Raw genomic sequence first — 23,683 nt, 5'->3', positions numbered from 1 at the left:
GTCTTGGAGCGGCAAAGAAGATTCAGCTAATTCTGTAACTGAGTCAAGCAAAGAGGTGGTCCAGCCATATTTCTTTCCCTTCCTTTCTCTTCCAAATTATTTTAGCCATTTTAGCAAATTGTCTATAAATGCAATAAAATTGTGTGTGTGTGTGTGTATGATCAAATTAGTGAGGTCAAAATTACTGTCTTAATGGCTTTCTATTTGTTCTTTTATATCATGTAGATTCAACCTGTGAATTATATTAAAATTAGAATATGGCTCCAAAAAGCATTTTCCACCATGGAATATCTTGAAGTATTACTCCTGTAGAGTTACCGTAACCTCATGGCTTCTGTAAATAAGAGGAGGGAAATCTAGCAGCAGTATTCAGGCTCAGAGCTAGAAACTTTCTAGATGCTAGATAGTGAATAGCATTTATCTGAGATAGGAAGAGTTGTATTTCAAAGTCAATTTATTCATACAATTTCTAAATGTACACAATGAGCCACATTACTCCTCTGAATGAGTAGTATCATGTTCATTAAGTTGGGTAGGGGTCTGAGTCAGGAATATACAGCTGCTGCAGTGTGAACAGATGTGAGGCAAGGTCACAGTTTGGCAAAGATGACGTTATACTAGATGTGATAGTTAATATTAGGTATCAACTGATTGGATTGAAGGATGCCTAAATAGCTGGTAAAGTATTGTTTCTGGGTGTGTCTGTGAGGGTGTTGCCAAAGGAGACTGACATTTGAGTCAGTGGACTGGGGGAGGAAGACCCATCTTCAATATGGGTGGGCACTATCCGGTCGGCTGCCAGCACAGCTAGAACAAAGCAGGTGGAAGAAGGTGGGATAAGCTGACTTGCTGAATCTTCTAGCTTTCATCATTCTCCCATGCTGGATGCTTCCCTCCATTCCTCCTGCCCTTGGACATCAGACTCCAGGTTCTCCGGCCTTTGGACTCTTGGACTTAAACCAGGGGTTTGGTAGGGGCCCTCAGGCCTTTGGCCACAGACTCAAGTCTTCACTGTTGGCTTCTCTGCTTTTGAGGTTTTGGGACTTGGACTGAGTCACTACTGGCTTCTTTCTTCCCCAGCTTGCAGATGGCCTATTGAGGGACTTTGACTTGAGACTGAGTAAGCCAATTTTCCTTAATAAACTCCCTTTCATATATGCATATATCCTATTACTTCTGTCCCTCTGGAGAACCCTGACTAACACAGAGATATATACAAGCATCCGAAAGTTGTAAATAGCCTTGGCCTATAACATAGTAAGGGAAAAGAAGGAGCAGAGTGAACTGGAGTCTAGGTTTCTGAACTGGAGTGAGACTAGCTGGACTGAAGGAGCAAGACAGGCTGAAGGACAATGGAACAAGCACCATGGAGAGCTCCAGCGGAAAATGACTTGCTCCTCTGAGATCTCAGCTCAGATCTTCCTGGTCAGCTCTGCCTTTACTTCTTAAAGGCAAAGTCCTATTAAATGCCTGCCTACACTGAAAGTCCCTTCAAGGAAGTAACTATTTCATATTCATCACCCACAGAATGTCACTCAGGAGGCACGTGATTTTGTAGGTTTAATAAATGACGTTAAAGACATCCACACGCCTAGTGTTGATGTTTTTCCTTAGATTTTCCTCAGACCAGCTAATGCCATACTCATCAGGAATTCACTAAATGTTTCTAGATGCATTATGTTAAGTATGTTCACATGTTATCTCTTAAAACCCTATTATATCCAAAGATAATTTTATGGCACAGCAAAAAAACAGAGGCTCAAAAAAATGATATTTATCTAGGTTTAGACAGCAACTTAAATGGCAACTATCCAAGTTCAATGTCTTTCTAAGGCACCTAAGTCTAAGCATAGTATTTTAGAGTAACCTAATTTCTGAATAGATTTGGACCCCATGGCACAGAAAACAATAACATTCTCCAGCTATTTCTTTGCCATTATACATTTCTGAGTACCCTTTAGTTAGGAAGAGTCACGTCAGTGGGGTGTTAATAAATTGTTCTGTAACAACAACAAAAAAACTCTAATTTTTGGCATTATTCAATTTCTGTGGTGTAAATATTCCCATCACAGCTGATTGCTAGCTCCCAACATGATGTCACTGAACACAGAGCAGGGAAGAGAAATGTATCATTGACTCTCCATGAGTCGTTATGACCCAGCTCCAGTATACCATTAGGCCACAATAATAGCTTGGTTACTGGGTTACAAAGGGAGTGAAATGTGTCGCTTCTGGGATGAGACAGAGGTTAAACAAATTTCTTTTTTTTAATTATTCAATGCATATGCTCCAGTTTTCTTCCTCACTAAAGTAACTGAAGATGCTGCATGTTCTAAATTAAGGTAGAGCCTCCATCAGCTTGGGTTCCTGAGTGACTGTGAAGCAGAATACTCTGCCAGACCCCATGGAACACAGAACATTAGTGAGGAATTAACCTTCTTGTACTAAGCCAGTGAGCATTCCTCCTAGCACTAAATGTGAAAACTTACCTTTTATAAATTGAATTAAAATTTGATTGATAGTGATGGTTTTTCTCTCTCCAACAGAATTTCAACATTTTATAAAATAGCAAATGTGCCCAAAGTAAGACAAACACGCACAAAAAAAGAAAAATGCAAGTGTATATGCATAAAAAGTAAAAATGCATATACACTTGCATTTTTACATATATTTACATATATTCAAGAGAATAACAACTAGTCAACCTATGTCAGAGTTCATGTGTCAACATTATTAGTAACAACTAGTCCACGTGGCAGAAACTGCTGAAGCACTTCACCAATATCTCACTTGACCATGACAGGATTGAGTAGCCATTATTTTCCCCCACTTTCCTCAGACTTAGAGAGGTTAGGTAATTTCTCCAAGAACAAAAAGACATTAATGAATCTTGAATTCAAGTAGATATCCACCTCTTTTCAACGTATTTGCTCTTAAGTTTTAAATTCTTTACAAATAAAGGAATATGATGGTTTCAATAAAATATTGAAAACAGGACCTACCGTAAGCTAGGCATCGTGTCAACGATATAACCTTGCCAGCTAGATTTAACTACCATTATTTTTTGGGTATTATGCATTTGGAGAAATGTGTGACAAGGAAATGTATCTAAAACATACATTCTACTTAAATACACACACATACACATCTGCACACACATACGCACACATATATACATATCAATTTATATATACCCAAGTATATGTGTACTTCAGTGTACACATATCTTTTTCATAAAGGAAGCATTCTATTTGATTGACAGTCTGATACTTACAGGCAAAAAAGCTGGGACATTTTTCAGGAAAAATCTATTATAAAACACTACACTGACCCAAAACATTAATGCTACACCTAATCTATTTACTTAACACACTTGGTGTAGCATACAGGCTTATTCATAAGAGTCAGCAGGCAACACTAATAGGAGGCCAGCATAATAATCTTAATGTATGATCCTTTTAGACTTGAGGTTGATTTAATTATGATTACTAAACAAGCTTATGCCACTTGAGTATGATTTCTAAAATATCCTTACCCCATAGAAAATGCATTAGTAGGCTCTGGACACCAACATAACTATCCAAAACCAAAATATTTCTGCTAGTCTCAGAACCTCAGTATAATCATGTGGTTGGGTACACACCCTTCTGTACTTGGGAGATTATCTAAAGACAGTTTATCCAAACGTACTTAGTAGAAACATACCCCAGGAGATAGGTTAAATTAAATGATCACACTGATAATCCTAGACTAACAGAAATATTGGTGCTGATAATCATTTAATGTTTTTGCGGGGAGTTTCCCTTAAAAAGCAGAGGACAAAATTTGGCTCAAGATTTTCTGTGGTTGCATTCAAATACTCTACATATAGCTGCTGAATGGAAAAATCATATTGCTTCTCAGAAATAAGATCCATGAACTGTAGCTCTCCTACAAATGGAAATTTAGGAGTATAAAACAATCTTCTGTTTTTAATAAAACTTTATGTTCTTTCTAGTTACTTCTTTTTAACGTTTTACCTGCGTCAGAGGCAACCTAAAACATTAGAGTATTTATGTGAATTATACAAATGAGTTGACTCATTATTTCTGCTTAGTAAAAGTGCCCTAAGATGGAACAGTACTTACCAGAAAAAAACACAAAAGAAAAGAAACTGCCACTCTCTTAGCATTTTAAATCATAAACACATTAGTGTTACATGCTAGCACCTCCACTATAGGCTAAGTAAACCAGTTCTTCTGCCTGCTTCCCTGGATATGCTTGGAATAAATGTATTAATTTTTATTCATAAATGTTTATATAGTTCTTTCTCAAGCATTATAGTATATACTAGTGGCAAAGTCTGCTTTATAGAAAAAGAGAGAGAGAGAACAGGTACAGAAACAAAAATGATACAAGGGAGAAATTAATCCAAAAGGGAAATGCAGAAAAATTTTGCAGAAAGCCAGAGGGAAAAGAGCCTTTTAGAGAAAAAGCAAAACAAATCTGACAGTTTGATGAAACTTTTGTCATTTCAACTGAACTCTGTGGGATAGTTACAAGTTAAAATGTAAGGAAAGGCATAAGGAGAAGGAACAGCTTGAAAGAAAGCATAGGGTAAGAGAATGTGGTGGGGGAGAGAGAGTACAAAATCATATTTGACCAGAATGTAAAGACAAGTGATAGAAGATAACTAGAAAGATTGGCTTGAGGCTCAATTGGGTGGTCCTTGAATACCATGGTAAGGTCAAGTAATAGACAGATCATTCTCCATATTTGGGATAAAAACTGTTGTGTGAAACATTCAGTAAGTCATTTTAATGATAGAGCAGGCCTTTTTTTCAGATAGTTGAGTGCATGGGAGATAGCACCGGGGATACACTATCTAATCTCAGACATTTCTCTTCTTGAGAAAGTGCACATGTAAAACATTTATCATTTATTAGACATCCAATAGGGAAATCCAAAGTCAACAGCAATATTTTATGTCAGCTGATTCAGTCCAGTTTCCTTTGCATCAACCTGATATATTCTTTTGGTATTTCATACAGAAGCAAAAGAAGTTTGTTACTTTAAGTTTCATTATAATGCTTATTCTTTGTTTAGTTGTTATTACCACTAATCCTACACTAGAAATGTTGTAAATCCGAGCTGGAGGTTCTTTTGGTGAAGGCTAGATATAAATTTAAAATAAAATGATAATAGACACTGTGTCTTTTTATTGTTCCCTTAATTATAGGAGACTGAGCTTAGAGACTTGTCTAAACAGAGTTCTCATCACCTCATCACCTCATCAAAGGCTCTGCTCACTCATAGAACTAATCCTCATTACTTCTCTGTTCTAATTATCAATTAAAATGTGCTTAATGTCTATTAAGTAAGTACCACAGATCATGGCCAAGAGCAGTCAGTAAATGTTTACTGAACGGATGACTGAATGAATAGTTGTGTTAGGCACAAGGTAAAATAACAATCATGCAATATCCCTCCTCCGGGCAAGAGTTTTACTAAAGGAAATGCCACTGGTAGCAATCCAAATCACCTGGAAATAGGTTCAAGGACTGCCCAATAAATTGCTACTAACATGGAAGAATGGCTTCACGTGCACATATTTCACAGTCCATAATGGATTACTTAAGGTCAATATTCACAAAGCAAGAAAAAATTACCCCCGTGGACATGCTAGCTCAAGACACTGCTGGCTAAGTTACGCTTAAATTAAAGTACTTGAGGGATGAAGAGACTCGACACTTACTGTAATTCCTTCCTATTGTGGTCACAAAAAGTCAGACTTAATACTAGTGATATTTTTGGCAAGTTAGTCAAAATAACCATAACATAAATTTGGCCACATTTTTTAAAATATCGTAGCAGCAAAATAATTCATTGTCAATCTAAGACACTCAATAAATATCAGGCACTATGTGCAAGGAACTGGGTGGGGAAAAAAAAGAGGCAGGTAGGGCCATTTCTGATACATTCATTAAGAAACTACCAGATTTTCTTTCACAGGCCTTTTCACCTATACCCTTATATTATCAATCTTGAAACAATCTATACAAAAGTTTCTATTTTTCCCACAGAGCTTAGAGTTCTGAGAATAAAAAACTAGTATCTTAGGATTTGAATGGAGTTGGAATGTAAACATTCATTCTTTAAACTGAGGAAGTTAATGGATCTATTCTTTTTAAAAAAACTGGCATAAAAATGGCTCTTCAAATTTCTACAGTATATTAGTTCCACATACTTTCACAGCAGCTCTGTAATTTAAATTATGATCCCACTAATTCCATTTTTATATAGGAAAACAATGAAAGAGAAAATAATGTACAGGATACCTTCATTTGAGTTCTCCCAGAAAGATTCTAGAGCAAGCTGTTTATCTGAGAGATGGAAGGAATGCTAATGGGAAGAAGGGAGATATACAGGAATGTGAATGGGCCCATAAAGGGTGTTTTTAAGCCTGTTTCCCCAACGGACACCTGGAGCTTATTCCTTCAGGTGCTAAAAAGCTGCTCCTGAGGAGTGCTAATTCCTCAGAAGAACCACCTTTTTGTATTCTAGAAATAAACCTTTAAGACACAGAAATGCATATACTGGATTTCGAAGTAGGCCAGAGCACACTGCAAAGCCTGAGAAACACGGGCAAGTCACTCAGAGCATCTGCCACAGCGGGATACACACATCATCTGCAGCAGAACTAGGTCTCAGATTTATGGTAGCTTGAATTTTAAGTGGATATATTTTTCCTCCATACTGCCAAAATACAATGCTTTCTTGAAGGAAATATGTACCACTTAAGATAAGTTTAGGATACAAATACCATACTGTGCTAAAGAAAACAATGAATAAACACATACCAAATAAAAAAACCAACACGTCACTTGAATGCTTGCTTTGAAACAGAAACAATACTATTTCAGGTGTATCACATTAATTTAATTCTCAGCCCAATTCTGTAAAGTAAAGGACTGTGACTATCATCCCCACATGACAGAGGAGAAAAGCCACGTGCAGAGAAGTTCTGTTCCCCAGGCAGTACAGCTGTGAAGGGTTGGTGTTAAGATTCAAACCCAGGCATTTTCACAACAGAGGCTACGGCTCAAACCATTATTCTCTATTGGCTCCATCTCTGATTAGTTTGTAAGCATGAGGTAGATGACAGGAAAACTATTTTAAGAGTATCATGTGGCAATGACGACGTTCATGGTCCTCAAACTTAAAACTACCAAATTCATGCGATCAAGATACCTTCTACAAACACACTACGTATATTGCTTTTTATTACAAGCACTCTCCATGATAGCAAGAGTATATGTTTAAAAAACCCATTACGCATACTTCATGAAACATGCCAACTTCAAAATAAAATAATAAACAAACTTAGTGAAATAACAGTACCTTCACTGACCACATTCCAGCCTCCGGCTCTTTCACATTCACTACTTTGGCAGAGTTATGGATATTTAATAGCTCATTCAGGCCAAATCCCTTTTTTATCAGCTTCCCTGAAAGACAGACATAAAGGTAAAAAGCACAATCCTTCTCTCGGCTATGTGTATTAGCTAATTTAACACTACATAAAACTAAGAGCATGATCAAATTTCAAATAACTCAGGCACATGTTTTACTCAAGTGTGCTGCAAACTAACCCCAAGAGCCTTTATTTTCTATTCTGTGGCTAAATGAAAGGCATTCAATTTCAGTAATATGACCTGATTGACACTTACACCCACAGCTCAAAACATTATTTTATTTATTTCTAAAATATACCTAATTTTAGGGTTTCCAGGCATTGGAAGCTGAAATAATGGATTACTATTTGTTATGCTGATTTGATCATAAAATGAGAATGACAATTAGCAGACTGTAATCATATTTCTGAAGCCAACCTAGATAATAATTACTATGGCTACCAAAAATTACATGGAGTCATAGAGACATTTAGATTAAATAGATGGCAAACCCAGCAAACCAGAATAAATGTTGTTCTGGAGAGCACTCAAGGTATTACTAACATGAGAGCCCCGGGCTCTTTTGCACAAAGTGTAAAACCTTAACTGGTTTCCCATGAAGCACAGGAGAGGGCTTTTATCTGTCACAGGAATAATTAAAGGAGGCAGTGTAATGAAGTAACATGATACCGTCGCCTACTGACCTGACATTTATCTAAAGTGTCTAATAGCTGGAATGTAGAAAAGAGGAAAAACAAATTTGGAATTAAGCCACAGTTTATTCACTTCACTCTTGACTTTCCCATGGACTACTTCTCCAGTTATATAAAGAAATAAGTCAGCCCAGGTGTGGTGGCTCACGCCTAAAATCTCAGCACTTTGAAGGTGGGAGGATCACAAGGTCAGGAGTTCAAGACCAGTCTGACCAATATGGTGAAACCCCATCTCAACTAAAAATACAAAAATTAGTCAGGTGTGGTGGTGCCTGCCTGTAATATCAACTACTCAGGAGGCTGAGGCAGGAGAATCACTTGAACCTCGGAGGCAGAGGTTGCAGTGAGCCAAGATTACACCATTGCACTTCAGCCTGAGCAACAGAGCGAGACTGTGTCTCAATAATAATAATAATAATAATATAATAATGTTATAAGCATCCTATATTTGAATCAAAAGTTTTACAATCATTGTATGCCCATGACTTTTTAAAGTAGTAGAAACATAATGCAATGGGTACAGGTACTCTAAGTCTCCAGGTAGTGGAAAACACAAATCTTTCCTAGGTAACATGGATGTTATTGCAGTAGAATGCTACTTCAACAGGAAAATCCATTTATAAAGTCAAACTTGTAGAAGTCTTGAGAAAGACGTTGTACTTGTCTTGTAAATTTTAATGTGTTTGTGGCCTCTGAGAACAATTTCATAGGTTGTTTTCTTTTGGGAATTAGTTATTTTCTTCTACGACAAATAAAGTAAGAAAATCAGTTACTCCCTTCCCTATTTATACAGAGAAAAAACATGCAACTAAAGCCACAGTGGAAATATAACTATTTTGCAAATGTTATTAAGTAAAAATATTTCTAAATGGAAATGTTAAGAAAAGATTAAAGATTTCTGTCTTTACTAGATTGTAATTCAATGTAAACCTTATTGTAATTATCAACTAGCAATGGTACCAGACAAATGATATGGTTATAAAATACACTTAAGTAAGGAAGCAAAGTGAATTAAAAATTCCTTTTACTAAGATATAAATTTGGTTTTTAACAAATATCTTCTGTAAAATTAAAAAATGATAGAGTGGAAAATCAGTTATTTTTTTTTTTTTTTTCCGAGAAACAAATCATTATTATTATTATTTTTTTTTTTTATTGCATTTTAGGTTTTGGGGTACATGTGAATAACATGCAAGGTTGTTGCACAGGTGCACACCTGGCAGTATGATTTGCTGCCTCCCTCCCCCTCACCTACATCTGGCATTTCTCCCCATGCTATCCCTCCCCAACTCCCCACCCCCCCCACTATCCCCCCTCCCCCCCAACAGACCCCCGTGTATAGTGCTCCCCTCCCTGTGTCCATGTGTTCTCCCTGTTCAACACCCGCCTATGAGTGAGAACATGTGGTGTTTGATTTTGTGCTCTTGTGTCAGTTTGCTGAGAATGATGTTTTCCAGGTTCATCCATGTCCCTACGAAGGATGTGAACTCCTCCTTTTTAATGGCTGCATAATATTCCATGGTGTATATGTGCCACATTTTTCCTGTCCAGTCTATCATCGATGGGCATTTGGGCTGGTTCCAGGTCTTTGCTATTGTAAACTGTGCTGCAATGAACATTCGTGTGCATGTGTCCTTATAGTAGAACGATTTATAATCCTTTGGATATATGCCCAGTAATGGGATTGCTGGGTCAAATGGAATTTCTATTTCTAGGTCCTTGAGGAATCGCCACACTGTTTTCCACAGTGGTTGAACTAATTTACACTCCCACCAACAGTGTAAAAGTGTTCCTATTTCTCCACATCCTCTCCAGCATCTGTTGTCTCCAGATTTTTTAATGATCGCCATTCTAACTGGCGTGAGATGGTATCTCAATGTAGTTTTGATTTGCATTTCTCTAATGACCAGTGATGATGAGCATTTTTTCATATGTTTGTTGGCCTCATGTATGTCTTCTTTTGTAAAGTATCTGTTCATATCCTTCACCCATTTTTGAATGGGCTTGTTTGTTTTTTTCTTGTAAATCTTTTTTAGTTCATTGTAAATTCTGGATGTCAGCCCTTTGTCAGACGGGTAGGCTGCAAAAATTTTTTCCCATTCTGTTGGTTGCCGATTCACTCTATTGACTGTTTCTTTTGCCGTGCAAAAGCTGTGGAGTTTGATTAGGTCCCATTTGTCTAGAAAATCAGTTATTTTAAAGAATTTTTTGGTGTGAGTCATTTAAAAATAGTGTAAAATACTGAATTTGACAGAGTAAGTTACTGTAAAATATTTCCTCATATATAGATTAAGAAAAGATAGTTTCAGGTTTTATTTAAATATTTTTCTTTTGAATCATTTAACTATAATTAATTTACTAAATCTGACTTGTTTAAATATAAGAAGTTTTACCTTTTTGAATCTCATGTTATTTCAACAATACTTAGTACTTTCAAAATGTTATGTTTTTTAAATACCTTCCTTAGCCACTTCTGAATTTACTGAATTTATTCATGAAGTTAGCATTAACTTGACACAAACAAGTGTGTAAAAAGTATTTTACCCTCTACGTATTTTGCATTTTATTATGTGACGTTTGATAGATCTCACCTAAAGGATTGCGAATTTCAATCACTGGAGAAGGGCCACTCAATGACACAGTGACTTCTTTTAGGCTGGGATCGAAAGGAATTCTCCAAGTATTTATCGCCTTTTCCAAATGATCTGTGGATAAGAGGTGAACTTTGGAGGCCTGTACTGCTTCTTCTACCCATTTTAATACCTGTAAGAGAAAAAGAGAAGTGTAAGTGATATCAAAAAACATTCACAGTTTTATACCATTGCTCTTTTAGGTGCTTTGGGTGATCAAATGACTCCGGCACATCCTGGACTGCTGTGAAATTTATTTCAGTTATTACTGAAGATAGAACTCTTTCTAACTCTGGTTACTGTAGATTCAAATCAAAATGCCGGTAACCCATGTTCAAATTTCAAGCTATCTTGGAATAATATATTCATAATGAGACTACAGTATACAAAAGCAGTGAAGGGAAACATGCAGAGATATTACTGACAATTTGCTATGTCTCAAGAGATAAGAACTCATTTAAAAACATGGTAGTGCCAACATGTACGATCCCTTTTTCCTCCATTCTTTCTTGCCAGATTTTATTTCTTCCAGATGCAATCTGTAAAAGAAATCCACCTAGCAAATTATCAAATCCAATTTCAGTAAATTGGGCATATTAATTATTGTATTATACTATAATTATATATAGTATATATTACAGCATACTAATTATAGAAATATAATTGCAAGGTCACCAAAATAGTTGTTTTTATAATAAAGTGAATAAATAACCATATAATGGGAAAGGTATTACATTAAAGAGAATAGATATTTCAGGTTAGAATTTAATACCAAGTAGTGTATTCTTGAAAAAGAGTCCTTAAAAAAATTAAGAAATTGGGGTTATAAAAAGGTGTTAATGCCTCAATGTGAACAAGAAAAACTTTGAATCCATAGAAAGTTTCTGCAGTAGCAAAGATAATTTGCCATTAGACAAATGGTGTAATCTGGACAGGTACTCCTTGAATGATCTTATAATTTTAAATCATGATAACCTTTGATCCATCTCATCTTTCTCTGGTTTATGTATTCTCTAAGACTGCATAACACCATGAAAATTTTGTTTTGTAATTAGGCATAAGACACTGACCAGAGCTGGATATTAAGCTAAAGTCAAGCTATTAATGATAAACAAAAACATTTTTTTGAAATTTCAGTGTAGGTGGTCACATTTCAAGTAACCAAGCAATAAATACTGCGCAACATTTTTATTTTCTGTGAAAAGTATCCTTTTATTTTTTTCCTTTTCTTTCCCCCTAAGGATAAGGGAAGCATCTAAGACTTATTATCACATAATTAACAACATGAAGCAATTACATTTATCATAAAATAAATGTTTATTGTTCAAGATACTTTTGCAGGTACTAAGGATTGATGACCACATTTTTAGCCATTAGAACGCAGATTTACTGAATGTTTTTGCATTTCTTATATATATTTTTCATAAAAATTCCTGTCCTTGCTCCAGAATCAAAAATCGTGTCTCCTATTTGTGTATCCAAAAGTAAGTGTTGTGCTCTACACATGATAAAGGTGGGATATGTACTAATGTCAATGAAATTGATCATAATGACACTGATGTTCTTATTAAATGAAAGAAATTCATAATACAAGAAATGCTTGTTGAAATAATGTGTGTAAAATCCCCTCACAGTACCTCCACACAGCAATTAGGCATCACAGTACTTTCACAGTACACATACTTACATGATCTTAGTTTTTTCTCTCCCCAGCTAAATTCCCTTCTTTTCCCCTAGATGTTTTAGCCATTGCTGAAAAGTGTTTCAGCAATGGCTTCATAAGCAAAGTAATCTAACTATGAAAGACAAAAGAGTTTTCTGTAAATTAAAAAAAAAGAGGCAAATTCATACCAGAGAGAAGAGAGAATCTGAGCAAAAACACCAGGACAGAGACAGAAGTACTCCAAATATGTTGGGAACATAAGTGATCACATCTGGCTGCAGTGAAGTGTTCAGATGAAAAAGAAGCAGAAGATGGGGCTGGAAGCCTGTGTCAGGACCAGACAATGGATGGTCATCAAGTCAGGCTATGACATTTGGATTTTATCCTAGAGATCCCAATGAAAATGACTAAAGGGCTTCAAGCAGAGGAGTAACACACTGAAATGATATTTTACAAAGAAAAATTTGTAGTGTTATCACCAATAGATTGAGCAGAAAAACAAAATTTAATACAACTAATTACCTCATAAATCTAATGATGTATTTCCCCAAAATTTAACCTTACTAAGCATGGGGAATTTTACACATGAAATAAAACATATTTGTTTAAAGAAGCAGATGCCATTTTTGAAAAATGAGTTCTTAATGATCTATCATGCTTGAAGATAAGGATATGGATCACTCTGCTTATCAAATCTGTTCATATGACTAGAGCCCAAACTGACTATAACTAACATTGACTGTATATAGAACACATATTTTAACAAGCAAAGTGTTGACATAAAATATGGCTGTAAGGGTCTGTCTAATTAAAATTAAAAAAAAAAAAAAGGATTGTTGTTGGGCCTGAGAAAACACTGGATAAATTTAACTGATAATCAATTATTTTGAGTATAATGTCAGATACAGAGACTGAAGAGGGCAAAGGAGAGAAATTCAACAAATGGACAGAACATCTGTTTTAAGGACAAGACATATAATGTGGTCATAATGATTCGCAATAGGAAAGGAGGGGAAAAAAACATTAGAAAACAAGCACCACTAAGAATTATGAGACATTTCAAGTTTAATAATGAAATGAAATGGCATTAATAAAGATGGAAGTCATTTTTTACATACATCCTTCATTAAATTTATAGTCTATGTCTGGGTGGCTCCAAAAATTGATCTTTCCTTTAAGCCCAATGCAGAGAGGTTATGATATATTGCCGGAAATCTATCTTGTTGTCTGTTAGCTACACATGAAAATCCCCAAGTCTTAAGTATTCATAGGAAAATGGAAGCCTTCCTAATCTGGTTGTATTTTTGTGAGGCAAGTGTGTTCAAATGGTACGGAATATCAGCAGGCTTTGGTTTACTCTTAATACTGCTTCCAATTCATCAACATTTATGAGGCTTTCACAAAGGGATTACCATGTATCATGATATTACATGTTGGGAAAGACACAGTGCAGACTTCTGTCAAGATTCTCAAATCACTTTTTTCATCCACTTATAAGAAAAATCAAATTGAAAACAGATGTAACCCATTCTATTAGAAAATACAGATACTACCAATATGTGAATAAAAGTAGATCACTGCTAGCTACAGAATGTACCATAAGTGAGGTTTCTGGCCTCTCAGGATGCCAGAAAAAAGAAAATCAAAAATCTCCAATTGTCTAACTATGAGAGATGTTCTCATGAGATTAGAAATGATCTTCTATTATAAAGAAAAAATAAGAAAACTAGAATAATATGAGAGCCTAAGAATTATGCATTTTTATCAACACAAAACCTTTTTTAAACCCCTAGAGAACTGTTCATATAGTACATTAAAAGTTTTAATGTAAAAATGGTTCTCTGACAATTTATAACAGTTTATATCTATGAAGGGCCTCTGAGACCATCTAATACACCTCCTTAATTTGATACATGAGGAAACTGATATTTGAGAGTTTTTATACCTTTCAAACATCTAACAAAATGGATTCTGGCTCAATAGTTATATTTTTACATAAGTTCCTTGTGTACTCTCATAGTTTAAAGATTTTGCAGCCCATGAAATAACTAATACTTAAAAATAGTTCATACTCAACTCTAAAATAAGATACAATAGTTTTAAAGCATAAAAGCAGCACACATTATGATGAATGATAAAACAATAGTATTAAGTAGGAATAGAAGTTAATTTTTGCATACATATTCATGAACAGAACTTGAAAAATAGCTTTGTTTGGAAGAGCATTTCTTATGCAATGTATCACATCCGAATGAATTTCCCCAGGACATCCTTTGTTTTCCCGGCAAGAAAGGGGAGGTATGGTGAGGTGTTCAATACTGTTTGGAATTATGCATTTATTTGCATTTTTGTGTTTGCTGTTGTTATTGATTATCCATCTTTCCTTCTAAATTATAAGTTCCATGAGGGCAGAGACCATGGCTGATTTGTTCACTACTATAGTCCATGAACTTAATATAGTACATGAAATATAGCAGATTCCTAATTAAATATGTGTGGGAGGGAGAGACAAAAGAAAAAAGAAAGGGAAAAGAGAGAGATAAAATGGGAGGGAGGAAAGAATTTTATGTCAGGTCTTTACCTGGAGTTAAATGTGTGCTAAAAGGTAGTATTCTGGCCCTGTGTGCATTTGTGACAGTCCTTTCTCAGCACTGAATTTTCTGCATTGAAGCAGAATAGAGTTCAAACCTGTATGCATGATTTTAAATGTGAGCATCAGGTTGTATTCAATTTTTATTTTATTTAGTTGGTTAGCTTAGGATTTTTAAATTCAAAGGAAAATTTCCCAGAATTAAACCAGGGGCTTTTAAGAAATGCAAAAACACATGCATTTTTCTCAGTCACGCTGTATAGAGATTTTCCAAGCTCAGTGATGGTAGAAAGTTGATTAAGTGTAAATGCATCCACCTGATAAGTGAAGCCTACTCTAGGAAAAAAAAGTTGTGTACGCATGTTTTCATTCATAGGCAGGTGTTGAACAATGAGAACACATGGACACAGATCGGGGAGCATCACACACTGGGGTCTGTTGGGGAGGGGGGCTAAGGGAGGGACAGCAGCGGGTGGGGAGGTTGGGAGAGATAACATGGAGAGAAATGCCAGATATAGGTGACGGGGGTGGGATGGAGGCAGCAAACCAACTTGCCATGTATGTACCTATGCCACAATCCTGCATGATCTGCACATGTACCCCAGAACCTAAAGTACAATTTAAAAAAAAGAATTATAAAATAAGCTCTTGAAAAAAAAACTTGTGTAAAATTAACACTAACACCAGCAAGCACACAGTAGTGATTATTACATGTTGGATACTTTTAAAAGCCTTACATTGATCTTCACAACTGCCATCTGCATGGGTACATAGCTACAATTATTTCCATTTTACAGATGAATAAAAATGAGTAATACATGCCAAAGTTCATAAGGCACACAACTAGTAAGAAGGCAGCACTTGCCTGTTGGTCCCATAGTCTTGTCTTTTACATTCTATTTTCTGAGTTAGCATTAGGAAAAAAATGACAGTTTTCAAGAGTGAATCTGAAATAATAAGAGAGATACCCCTCTGGATAACCACTAGAGCTATCTCTCTGGGTTCAAATTCATTCCTATCCTGCAGTACAGCATAGAGCCCATGCTTCCGATTTTGCTTAGAAGTCACTAATCATTTATTGAGCATCCAGGTGGGAATAAAAAGGAGGAAATCAGAGATCTGAATATGACGCTCATTTGAGAGATCCAGGTCACTGATCTAATGGAATTTAAAGCCATGAATTCCCTTGCAGACCATATCCACAAGAACTTAGACAAAGGAAGACATACATTATCCTGTGAAAATAAACGTAAACATCAATATATAATGGCTCAGAAGAGAGCATGCGAGCAAGAGTCCCCTTGTTTTGATGGTAGGCAAATTTCAGATGATGATTTGCAATTTGTACACGTGCCTATAGCCAGCAAACTCATCACTTGTGCCAACACAAGTGTTCTCGACTTGCAAGCAGTTAGATTTCTCATGGTAGATAAATGAGCTGGCATTCAGATTTTATACAGCACTCCTCTGAGTTTGGTTAGTTCAAGTCTATTCCTGAGCATGGATCCACTCAGAGACGGACAAATCCAGTGTCATGGTTTGTAGATTTAGCAAATCCACCCAGAAATATTACCACTTGAGACTGTTTGAGAGGGTTTTCCCCTGACAATATCCATTTATATTACTCTTTGGGTGTTGTGTGCCTATTTAACTTGGAAAATTCGACAGTGAGTTTTAACAATAGTAAGTGCTCATAAACAAGTGTGCCTGGTGATGTTTTGTATAGCCCATAAATGCTCATGCTAAAGGTAGGCAAAATAAGAAATAATTTATAAGATTTTTTAGAAGACTTTTGCTAGAACTAAAATTTTACTCAGTTTATATAGACAATATGGGTTGGAGGAGCTTAGAAATTGGAATGGCGTTAGAAAATCTGGGCTCAGTGGGAACTCTAGAGGGGATGTAACTCTCAATTTCAACTCAATGAGCACCCAAAACTTGTGTAAAAACTTCCACACCTTCTATATGATGAAAGTTTTATAATGCACAACAGCTGAAAAAATAAAAGCACACTTTAGACATTTCTGAATGGTGAAATCATTCCTGCTAGTTATTTTAAAGTGTCAAGGTATATTGCATTAATTTATCTTCATAAAATTCTTGTGTCATAATTTCAATGTGTTACAAACAAGAGAGGAAATTTAGCTTGCCAGAAAAATATGCTTTATTTAAAAGAATACAAATATAGAAAATTAACTTTTATCATTCATGTCTCTCACTGAATCTTCTTTGTTTGCTTGGGTTTTTTGCTTGCTTATTTCACTTTTTTCTTCTACTAAATACCTATTTTAGAATGGCCAAATCTCAGTGAGTTTAGTTGTCCCACTGAAACTCTTTCTAGTTTTAAAGGAAAAAGAAGTTCTAAAAACACATAGGTACATATATTCATATGCATACATACATACATGTAGACATATGTATATACAAACTCACACATGCCAGTTACGGCCTTATGTCTGGCTACCCTGAAAGCAGAACAAACTTCAAACCATACTTAGGCTCTCTACAAGTAACAAAAACAACCCCTAGTTAGGGAGGCACATAAGCATTATTGATATTACGGGTTCCTAGCCCTGACTTTTTCTCCTCATTCATACCCTTTGTTTGTTTACCTATCCATATAGGCATACACACTCACACATGTAGTAAAGCATGCAAATATAGTAGTTACATAAAACACTATTGCACATATATTTGAAATGACTAACCTGGACTCCATGAATGGCTTCAGGGTCATCTATGAAATCTGTTAAATCATACACAAAATCATATATATATTATATATAGCGATATATAGATATAGTACATGGGAGGAAAGGTTATAGTTTGGCCAGATTTTCAGAGTGAGAGGAAAGGGGAAGTTTAGAAAATGACTTTACAGAGGTATCCTCTCTTCCATAAAAGAATCCTTTACATTACTAAACAAAAAAATTTTATATAAAACTATCTGACCATCTTATTTAAAATAGATAAATTATAGTGTGAAATAATTCACACTGCAAAGGATTCCTCAATTCATAAATTGATATACGCTCCTTCCAAGTGTTTGTATAGTTAATAAATAAAAAATTAAGAGAAGAAGAAACTATGAGCTAAAGTATTGTGGAGTGCTGAAATAATTTTTAATTTTTAATTACTAAGAAAAGTAGATTTTTGTATGTTCTAATCTGCTCTTCTCACCCCCAACATATACTGGAAGGATGCTAAAATACAAGGTTGTCTAGTTTTATACATGACATGTAGAAATCCTATTAGTCCCTTTTACTACACATGAAAGTTAGAAAAATCCTTCCCAAAAGACTTCAAAATATAGACCTCATTCCAAAGAAGAATTTAGTCAGGTCTAGGATCTGGATCTTAGGTTTAGGCACTTAATTTCAACTGGGATTAGATCCATTTTGGGGAGAGAACTTATTCTTTGGTACAGATACATACGTATTGTACCCAAAAGGCTTTTAATGTCAGTGAGGAAGAATCATTGACTATCCCATTGGCTTCTGAAGGCAAAGTTATTCCGGAAGTTAAACATAACTGGATGATTGTTTTGATGGCTACCATTTAAACAGCACTTACGTGCTAAGCTCCATGCTAAAAATGTTACAAATTTTACCTCATTCATTTTTTTCTATATTCTATAAATATTCGTATTTACTTTTTCAGTAAATTACACATTTCTAGTAAGTTTAAGACTCAAAAAAAAAAAGGCACAGGACTCTAAACCCTATTCTCTTAACCATTGTAACATCATTAACATGGGGTGAACTTCTTTGTATGTCCATTACCCCTCATTTCTACATTTGAAAGAAACTTAGATTCCAACTGGCCCAGAAAAAGAAGGAAATAAAAAGGGAAGAAGAAAGAGAGGAAGTGGGAAGAGAAGGAAATAAATACATTATTAGATTTTGAGCTGCTAAGGGCCTAGGTCATAATAATTTAAGGGTGATTCAACAGATTTCGAGTATCATTTTGACTATGCAATTACCAAATTATGTCTTGGCTTAAGATGCAACCCCCATTTAGAATATAAATCTATTGTCCTGTCATGTGATTGTTAAGTTTAGAAATAATACAGATGAAGTGATTTAGATGCATTAAACATTTAATAGAATTTGCTTGATTAAATTAATTTCCTAACATAAATCCTGGCTCTCTCACTTTGAGACAGAACTTGGATGGGAACTACCAGCATTTACCTTCACGACTAAACTGTTCTTATGCTTTCTGTTGATGTGCACTAATTCTGACTGACATACTCTTTAGATATTTTAATGTATTCAATCAAGTTTTAGGCAAGTTTCATCAATTTCTGGGCCTTTCAGCCCTATCGACTTTTGTATATCCCTACTCTGATTATGTCTTGATCCTAAAGTGAAGTTCTCAAGATCTCATCATATTCTCTGTATTTCCAAATAGCCTCCTAATAACTAATAATCTCTTCAAAACCAAGGAGTTTTAGGAAGTATACATTCAAATGTCATATAACAGAGCATATAAAGTACACTGGATATGCAGATAAATTGGAGGATTTCAAAGGTCCAATCATTTCAGATGTTCCATGGGCATAAATGCTAGTGGCAATATATGCTTTAGGCAGTCAAAAAGATGAACCATCACTGTTGACTAAAATTATTGGGAAATACTTTATGGAAATGGTAAAAATGCAACATTATTTGGCCTTTAAAATCTGGCACCATGCACAAAAATCTCACTAACTCTTTCCAGATCCCCTCTAATCTTTATAAAGGATATTTCAATTTATATAACAACCTGGATTTTACTGTAACGTTAGCAATAATATAGGTGAATATTCAGCAGTTGCCAGACATCTTTAATATATTACAGCAAAATTTTATTCACTCTCACAACTAAATCATTACTCCAGAGATGGTAGTTGGAAACAACTGTGCAAATCTTAGAAATCATATGGGAAAAGAACAAGTAAAGCAAGAATCCAAATTTTGGAAGTAAATGAAAGCAATGGATTAAATCAGCGAACATCAGACTCATCAGCATACCAAAAGGTAATCTAGATACCTGAAAAAGGGGGAGTTTGAAAAGTAAAGAAGAAACAGAGGCAGGAGGACATTTTCAACATGTTGGGGAGCAGAGGAAGAAAAAAAGAAGAGAAAGAGCATACAACCCATAGGCCTGTTAGGGTCTTTGAAATAAATACTGCTTCTATTTAAAACTAATTATCACAATTATTAACAACTCAAGAGTGAAACAGATGTATGCCCTGAAAAGGGGTTTCATATTAAGTCAAAGAACATTTAAGTACGGTTTCACCAAATAGTGGGTTCTGTGCTAGATACACAAAGGTGACAAAGTGTGTTCCCTGCCTATAGTGACTTACAATGCCAAATTAGAAAACACATTCATTTGGGATTTGCCACCAGAAACCAGGATGACATCTCCTCTCTGTTTCACCACAGGCAAATGGTGTTTGTGAACAGGGGGACCGAACTCTGTATCTCCAACTGGAGGGCAATAGAGAGAGGTCTAAGAAAAAGATAACAGAACTTAAATGTTCTCCAAAATGCCTTGTACTCAGTGACAAATCTGGGTTCGTGGGCCTTAAGTTTACATAACTAGGGACTCCTTAAGAAATTATAAAAGTAAGTACAAAAAGAGTTACCTCAAGGGAGAAAATAGCTTACATAAATTTCAAATTGTTAAAAGCTGATAAATACTTCAAATCTCACAAAATCTAGAAATTAAGAACAATTTTGTTAACATCTGACAAGAGTCTATGGCATTTTTTCACTGTATTTTTGGCTATATAATCTCTGAATATATATTACTATGACAAAAAAATTGTAATATTTTCTACAGTAATAATAGATAATTTTTATTCTTATCCAGGAAGCTTCAAAACTTTCAACTTCATATATAGCTATACTTGTGTTTGTAGTATTGATAGAAATTTGGATCCCAAAAAATAGTCAAGATCTCCCCGGTGTCACCGGACATTAAGAGACATGTACCAGGGGAGAAGTTGAAGTTGAAGGAGATAATAGTCTTATTACAGCTTAAATATGTTACTTCTGCAAAATTCCCCCTCAATTTGTAACTCTGTGAACACATTTCATTATATGTTTTAGAGCCTTGGAAGGGGTCCACACAAAAGAAGGGTGCTGAGGCTTAAGTTCTGTTGCCTTTGCTCTAAACCTACATCCACTTCCATTCTTTGGATGACACATTCATTGCAACCCATCTACCACACCAATCAAATGGCAACCATCAATGTCAGATATTTTTTTAGCTGTCTAAAGACCAGTCAATAGTGAGTTTCAGTATCTTCTTTGCTTTTCAGCAGCTGTAGATGCAATCACATTCTCAGACTAAATGTTAAGTAAATGAACAAGGGTCATTTAAAGTAACAGCCATTAGGTTCTACAAAATATCTAAAATGAACTAAACTAGATATATAGACCTCTCCAGAGCAGGCTCTGTGGACCATCTTGTCATCAGAACACTTGCTTCTGAATTCCTTCCTGAGCTGAAATCTATGACTTGTTGCTTGGATGTAGGATCTACAAAAGCATTCTGTGCATTAGGACCCGGATTTATTGAGACCCTGACCATCTGCCAAGACCCCTACAAGCTAGGACCCATCTCCCTTAACGTATGTGGTACTTCTACTAAACGCTATCTTTCTAGTTAAAATAAAAAAGTCTCCTTATAATCTAATCAACATTGTTACTTTCGCTCTTAACAAATTTCCAAGCCTTCATTCTTTTTCAGACAGTAGACAGGATTCTGATCCCCAACTCTGGAAGTGATGGAGTGAACAGTTCAGGTCCCTCTTTCAGCTTCCTGACTTGCTCCTCCCAGTGGGTAGTAAAGTGACTAACCTTAGTGAATCTATTGCCCCAGATTAACCAGGCAAAGAGTCACTGCTCACAGTGATTTTTGTCTCTGTCTCTCAGTAGGACCTAATTAACTTTTAGCATCTCAGTCCCATCCACGTACTGTTCCCTGTATTACACCCTTAGGTGAAAGCCCCCTTTAAAGGGGGAGATCCACCACTTTCCAGCTTCAGTGCCTATGTCTGAGTGTTGTTGGGTGAATATGAAATATGGTGTGAGACAGAAGGCCTTTCTAGTTTGCAATTCAGTTTTGCCATTAATACTATTATGATCCTTATGGAAAGAATTATGCTCACTTCCTCCATTTTATAGGATCAGCTGGAAGAGTGGGTGGGGTGGATAAGTAATTAGTCTCCTGCAATCTTTAACACGCATAAGGAGGAAAAGTAAATGGATACAGTCAGTCTGGAGGGGAGCAGAGGGGGATCTTATCTCTTAAGAGCTAGCTAACAATAGGAGACAGAACATCCTTCAAGGGTCAGGAGTGGCTAAACTCTTTTAGGGGTTTATAGTCTAGTGGGGAAGACACGTAAATAAATAATAGAAAATGTATGTCAGGAATAAAGGCAAAGAAGATGGGCAAATCTGGTTTGTTTTTATCTGGAAAGATGACCAGGCATACTTGAGATTGAACACTGAAGAATGAGCAGGACCCAAATGGATGAGCAGAGGGAGAACATCTGGGACAGAAGAAATAACATGTTCGAAGGTGATATAATAAGCCATATCAGAAAAGATACTAGAGTGTGTCTTGATACTGGTGTGTGTGTTCGGTGGTAAGTGATGAGGGTAGGAAGAACTTGGAAGTATGTGGGAGACCTCACATGCCGTGCTAGATGGCAGACCTTACCCTGAAGATCTATGGAAGTCACTGAAGTTCAGAAACAGAATGTCACATTAAGTTTATATTTAAGAAGGATCATATTGGAAGAATGTGGTGGAGGGATTTGGAGGGAAAGGCTGGAAGCAGAATGATCAGTAATGTGGCAGTTAGAATAGGCGAAAAATAAAGAAAACTAGTAAAGAAACAATGACAGTGGAAATGAAGAAGAGAAAACAGATCCCAAAGATATCTTGGATTCAATGTCTTCAAGGTAGCAATTTAAACTGAGACATAAAAATAAAAAGAAAAAGTCTAGAATGACTCAGCTTCCTAGCTTGAGAAGCAAAAGAAACGATGATGCCATTTAACTATGACCAGAATTACGAAAGGAAAGTTGGTTCCAGAGACATCACCTTAAAAAGTCAACACTTTGTCAATTAAAACAAAAAGGGAAAATTAAAACATCATCACTGTATATCTGAAACTTTCTACAGACAAAATGTTATACTGATTATGGATGATGATTTTTTTAAAAAAACTAATGAGGAGAAAACTCTTAAGTTATAGTATACCTACAAATCAAATAATAGGTAAGCTCATTCATTTTGGATTCCTTCACAAGAGAGGTTTGCAAAACTATTCTGTTCATGACAATTAGACCCATCTATGTATTAGAACAATTAGGAGAATCCCAGTTCCTCTATTGATTGTCTAACACTGAGATTCAGCTTGACCAAAGTTTTGAGGCATCAGTTCCAAGGATCGTTCTGTGCTTAGCACAAATTAAATACATTATTTTATCTTACATTTTTATTTTCAAATTCTGTACTTAATTTATCATAACTGTAATAAATGCAATGCAAAATAATCGCAGAAAAATGTAACACATTATTGTACTACCTGCAAATAATTATCTTCAATATTTTGATCTTACTTTCCATACATATAAGTGTGTGCATGTG

The 23,683-nt window shown here is 35.6% G+C and overlaps 1 protein-coding gene across 3 annotated transcripts in view; it reads right to left on the bottom strand.

The window, feature by feature from the left end:
* Positions 1-23,683, bottom strand: part of HMCN1 (hemicentin 1) — a 443,485-nt gene that overhangs the window by 250,848 nt on the left and 168,954 nt on the right. For all 3 annotated transcript variants that reach the window (XM_012444401.2, XM_064370607.1, XM_064370606.1), the window contains exons 5-6: positions 10,738-10,909; positions 7,381-7,487 (exon numbers count right to left, since the gene is read on the bottom strand). In XM_012444401.2, the coding sequence (XP_012299824.2) occupies positions 7,381-7,487; positions 10,738-10,909 (279 nt within the window). The remainder of the gene's footprint in view (positions 1-7,380; positions 7,488-10,737; positions 10,910-23,683) is intronic.

Source organism: Aotus nancymaae, unplaced genomic scaffold (assembly GCF_030222135.1).
Source record: "Aotus nancymaae isolate 86718 unplaced genomic scaffold, 86718_ANA_hifiasm-v0.15.2.pri h1tg000108l, whole genome shotgun sequence".
In the NCBI taxonomy this organism is placed as follows: domain Eukaryota; kingdom Metazoa; phylum Chordata; class Mammalia; order Primates; family Aotidae; genus Aotus; species Aotus nancymaae.
Note: the sequence above shows the minus strand (reverse complement) of the source record. Positions and strands in the feature narration are given on the sequence as shown.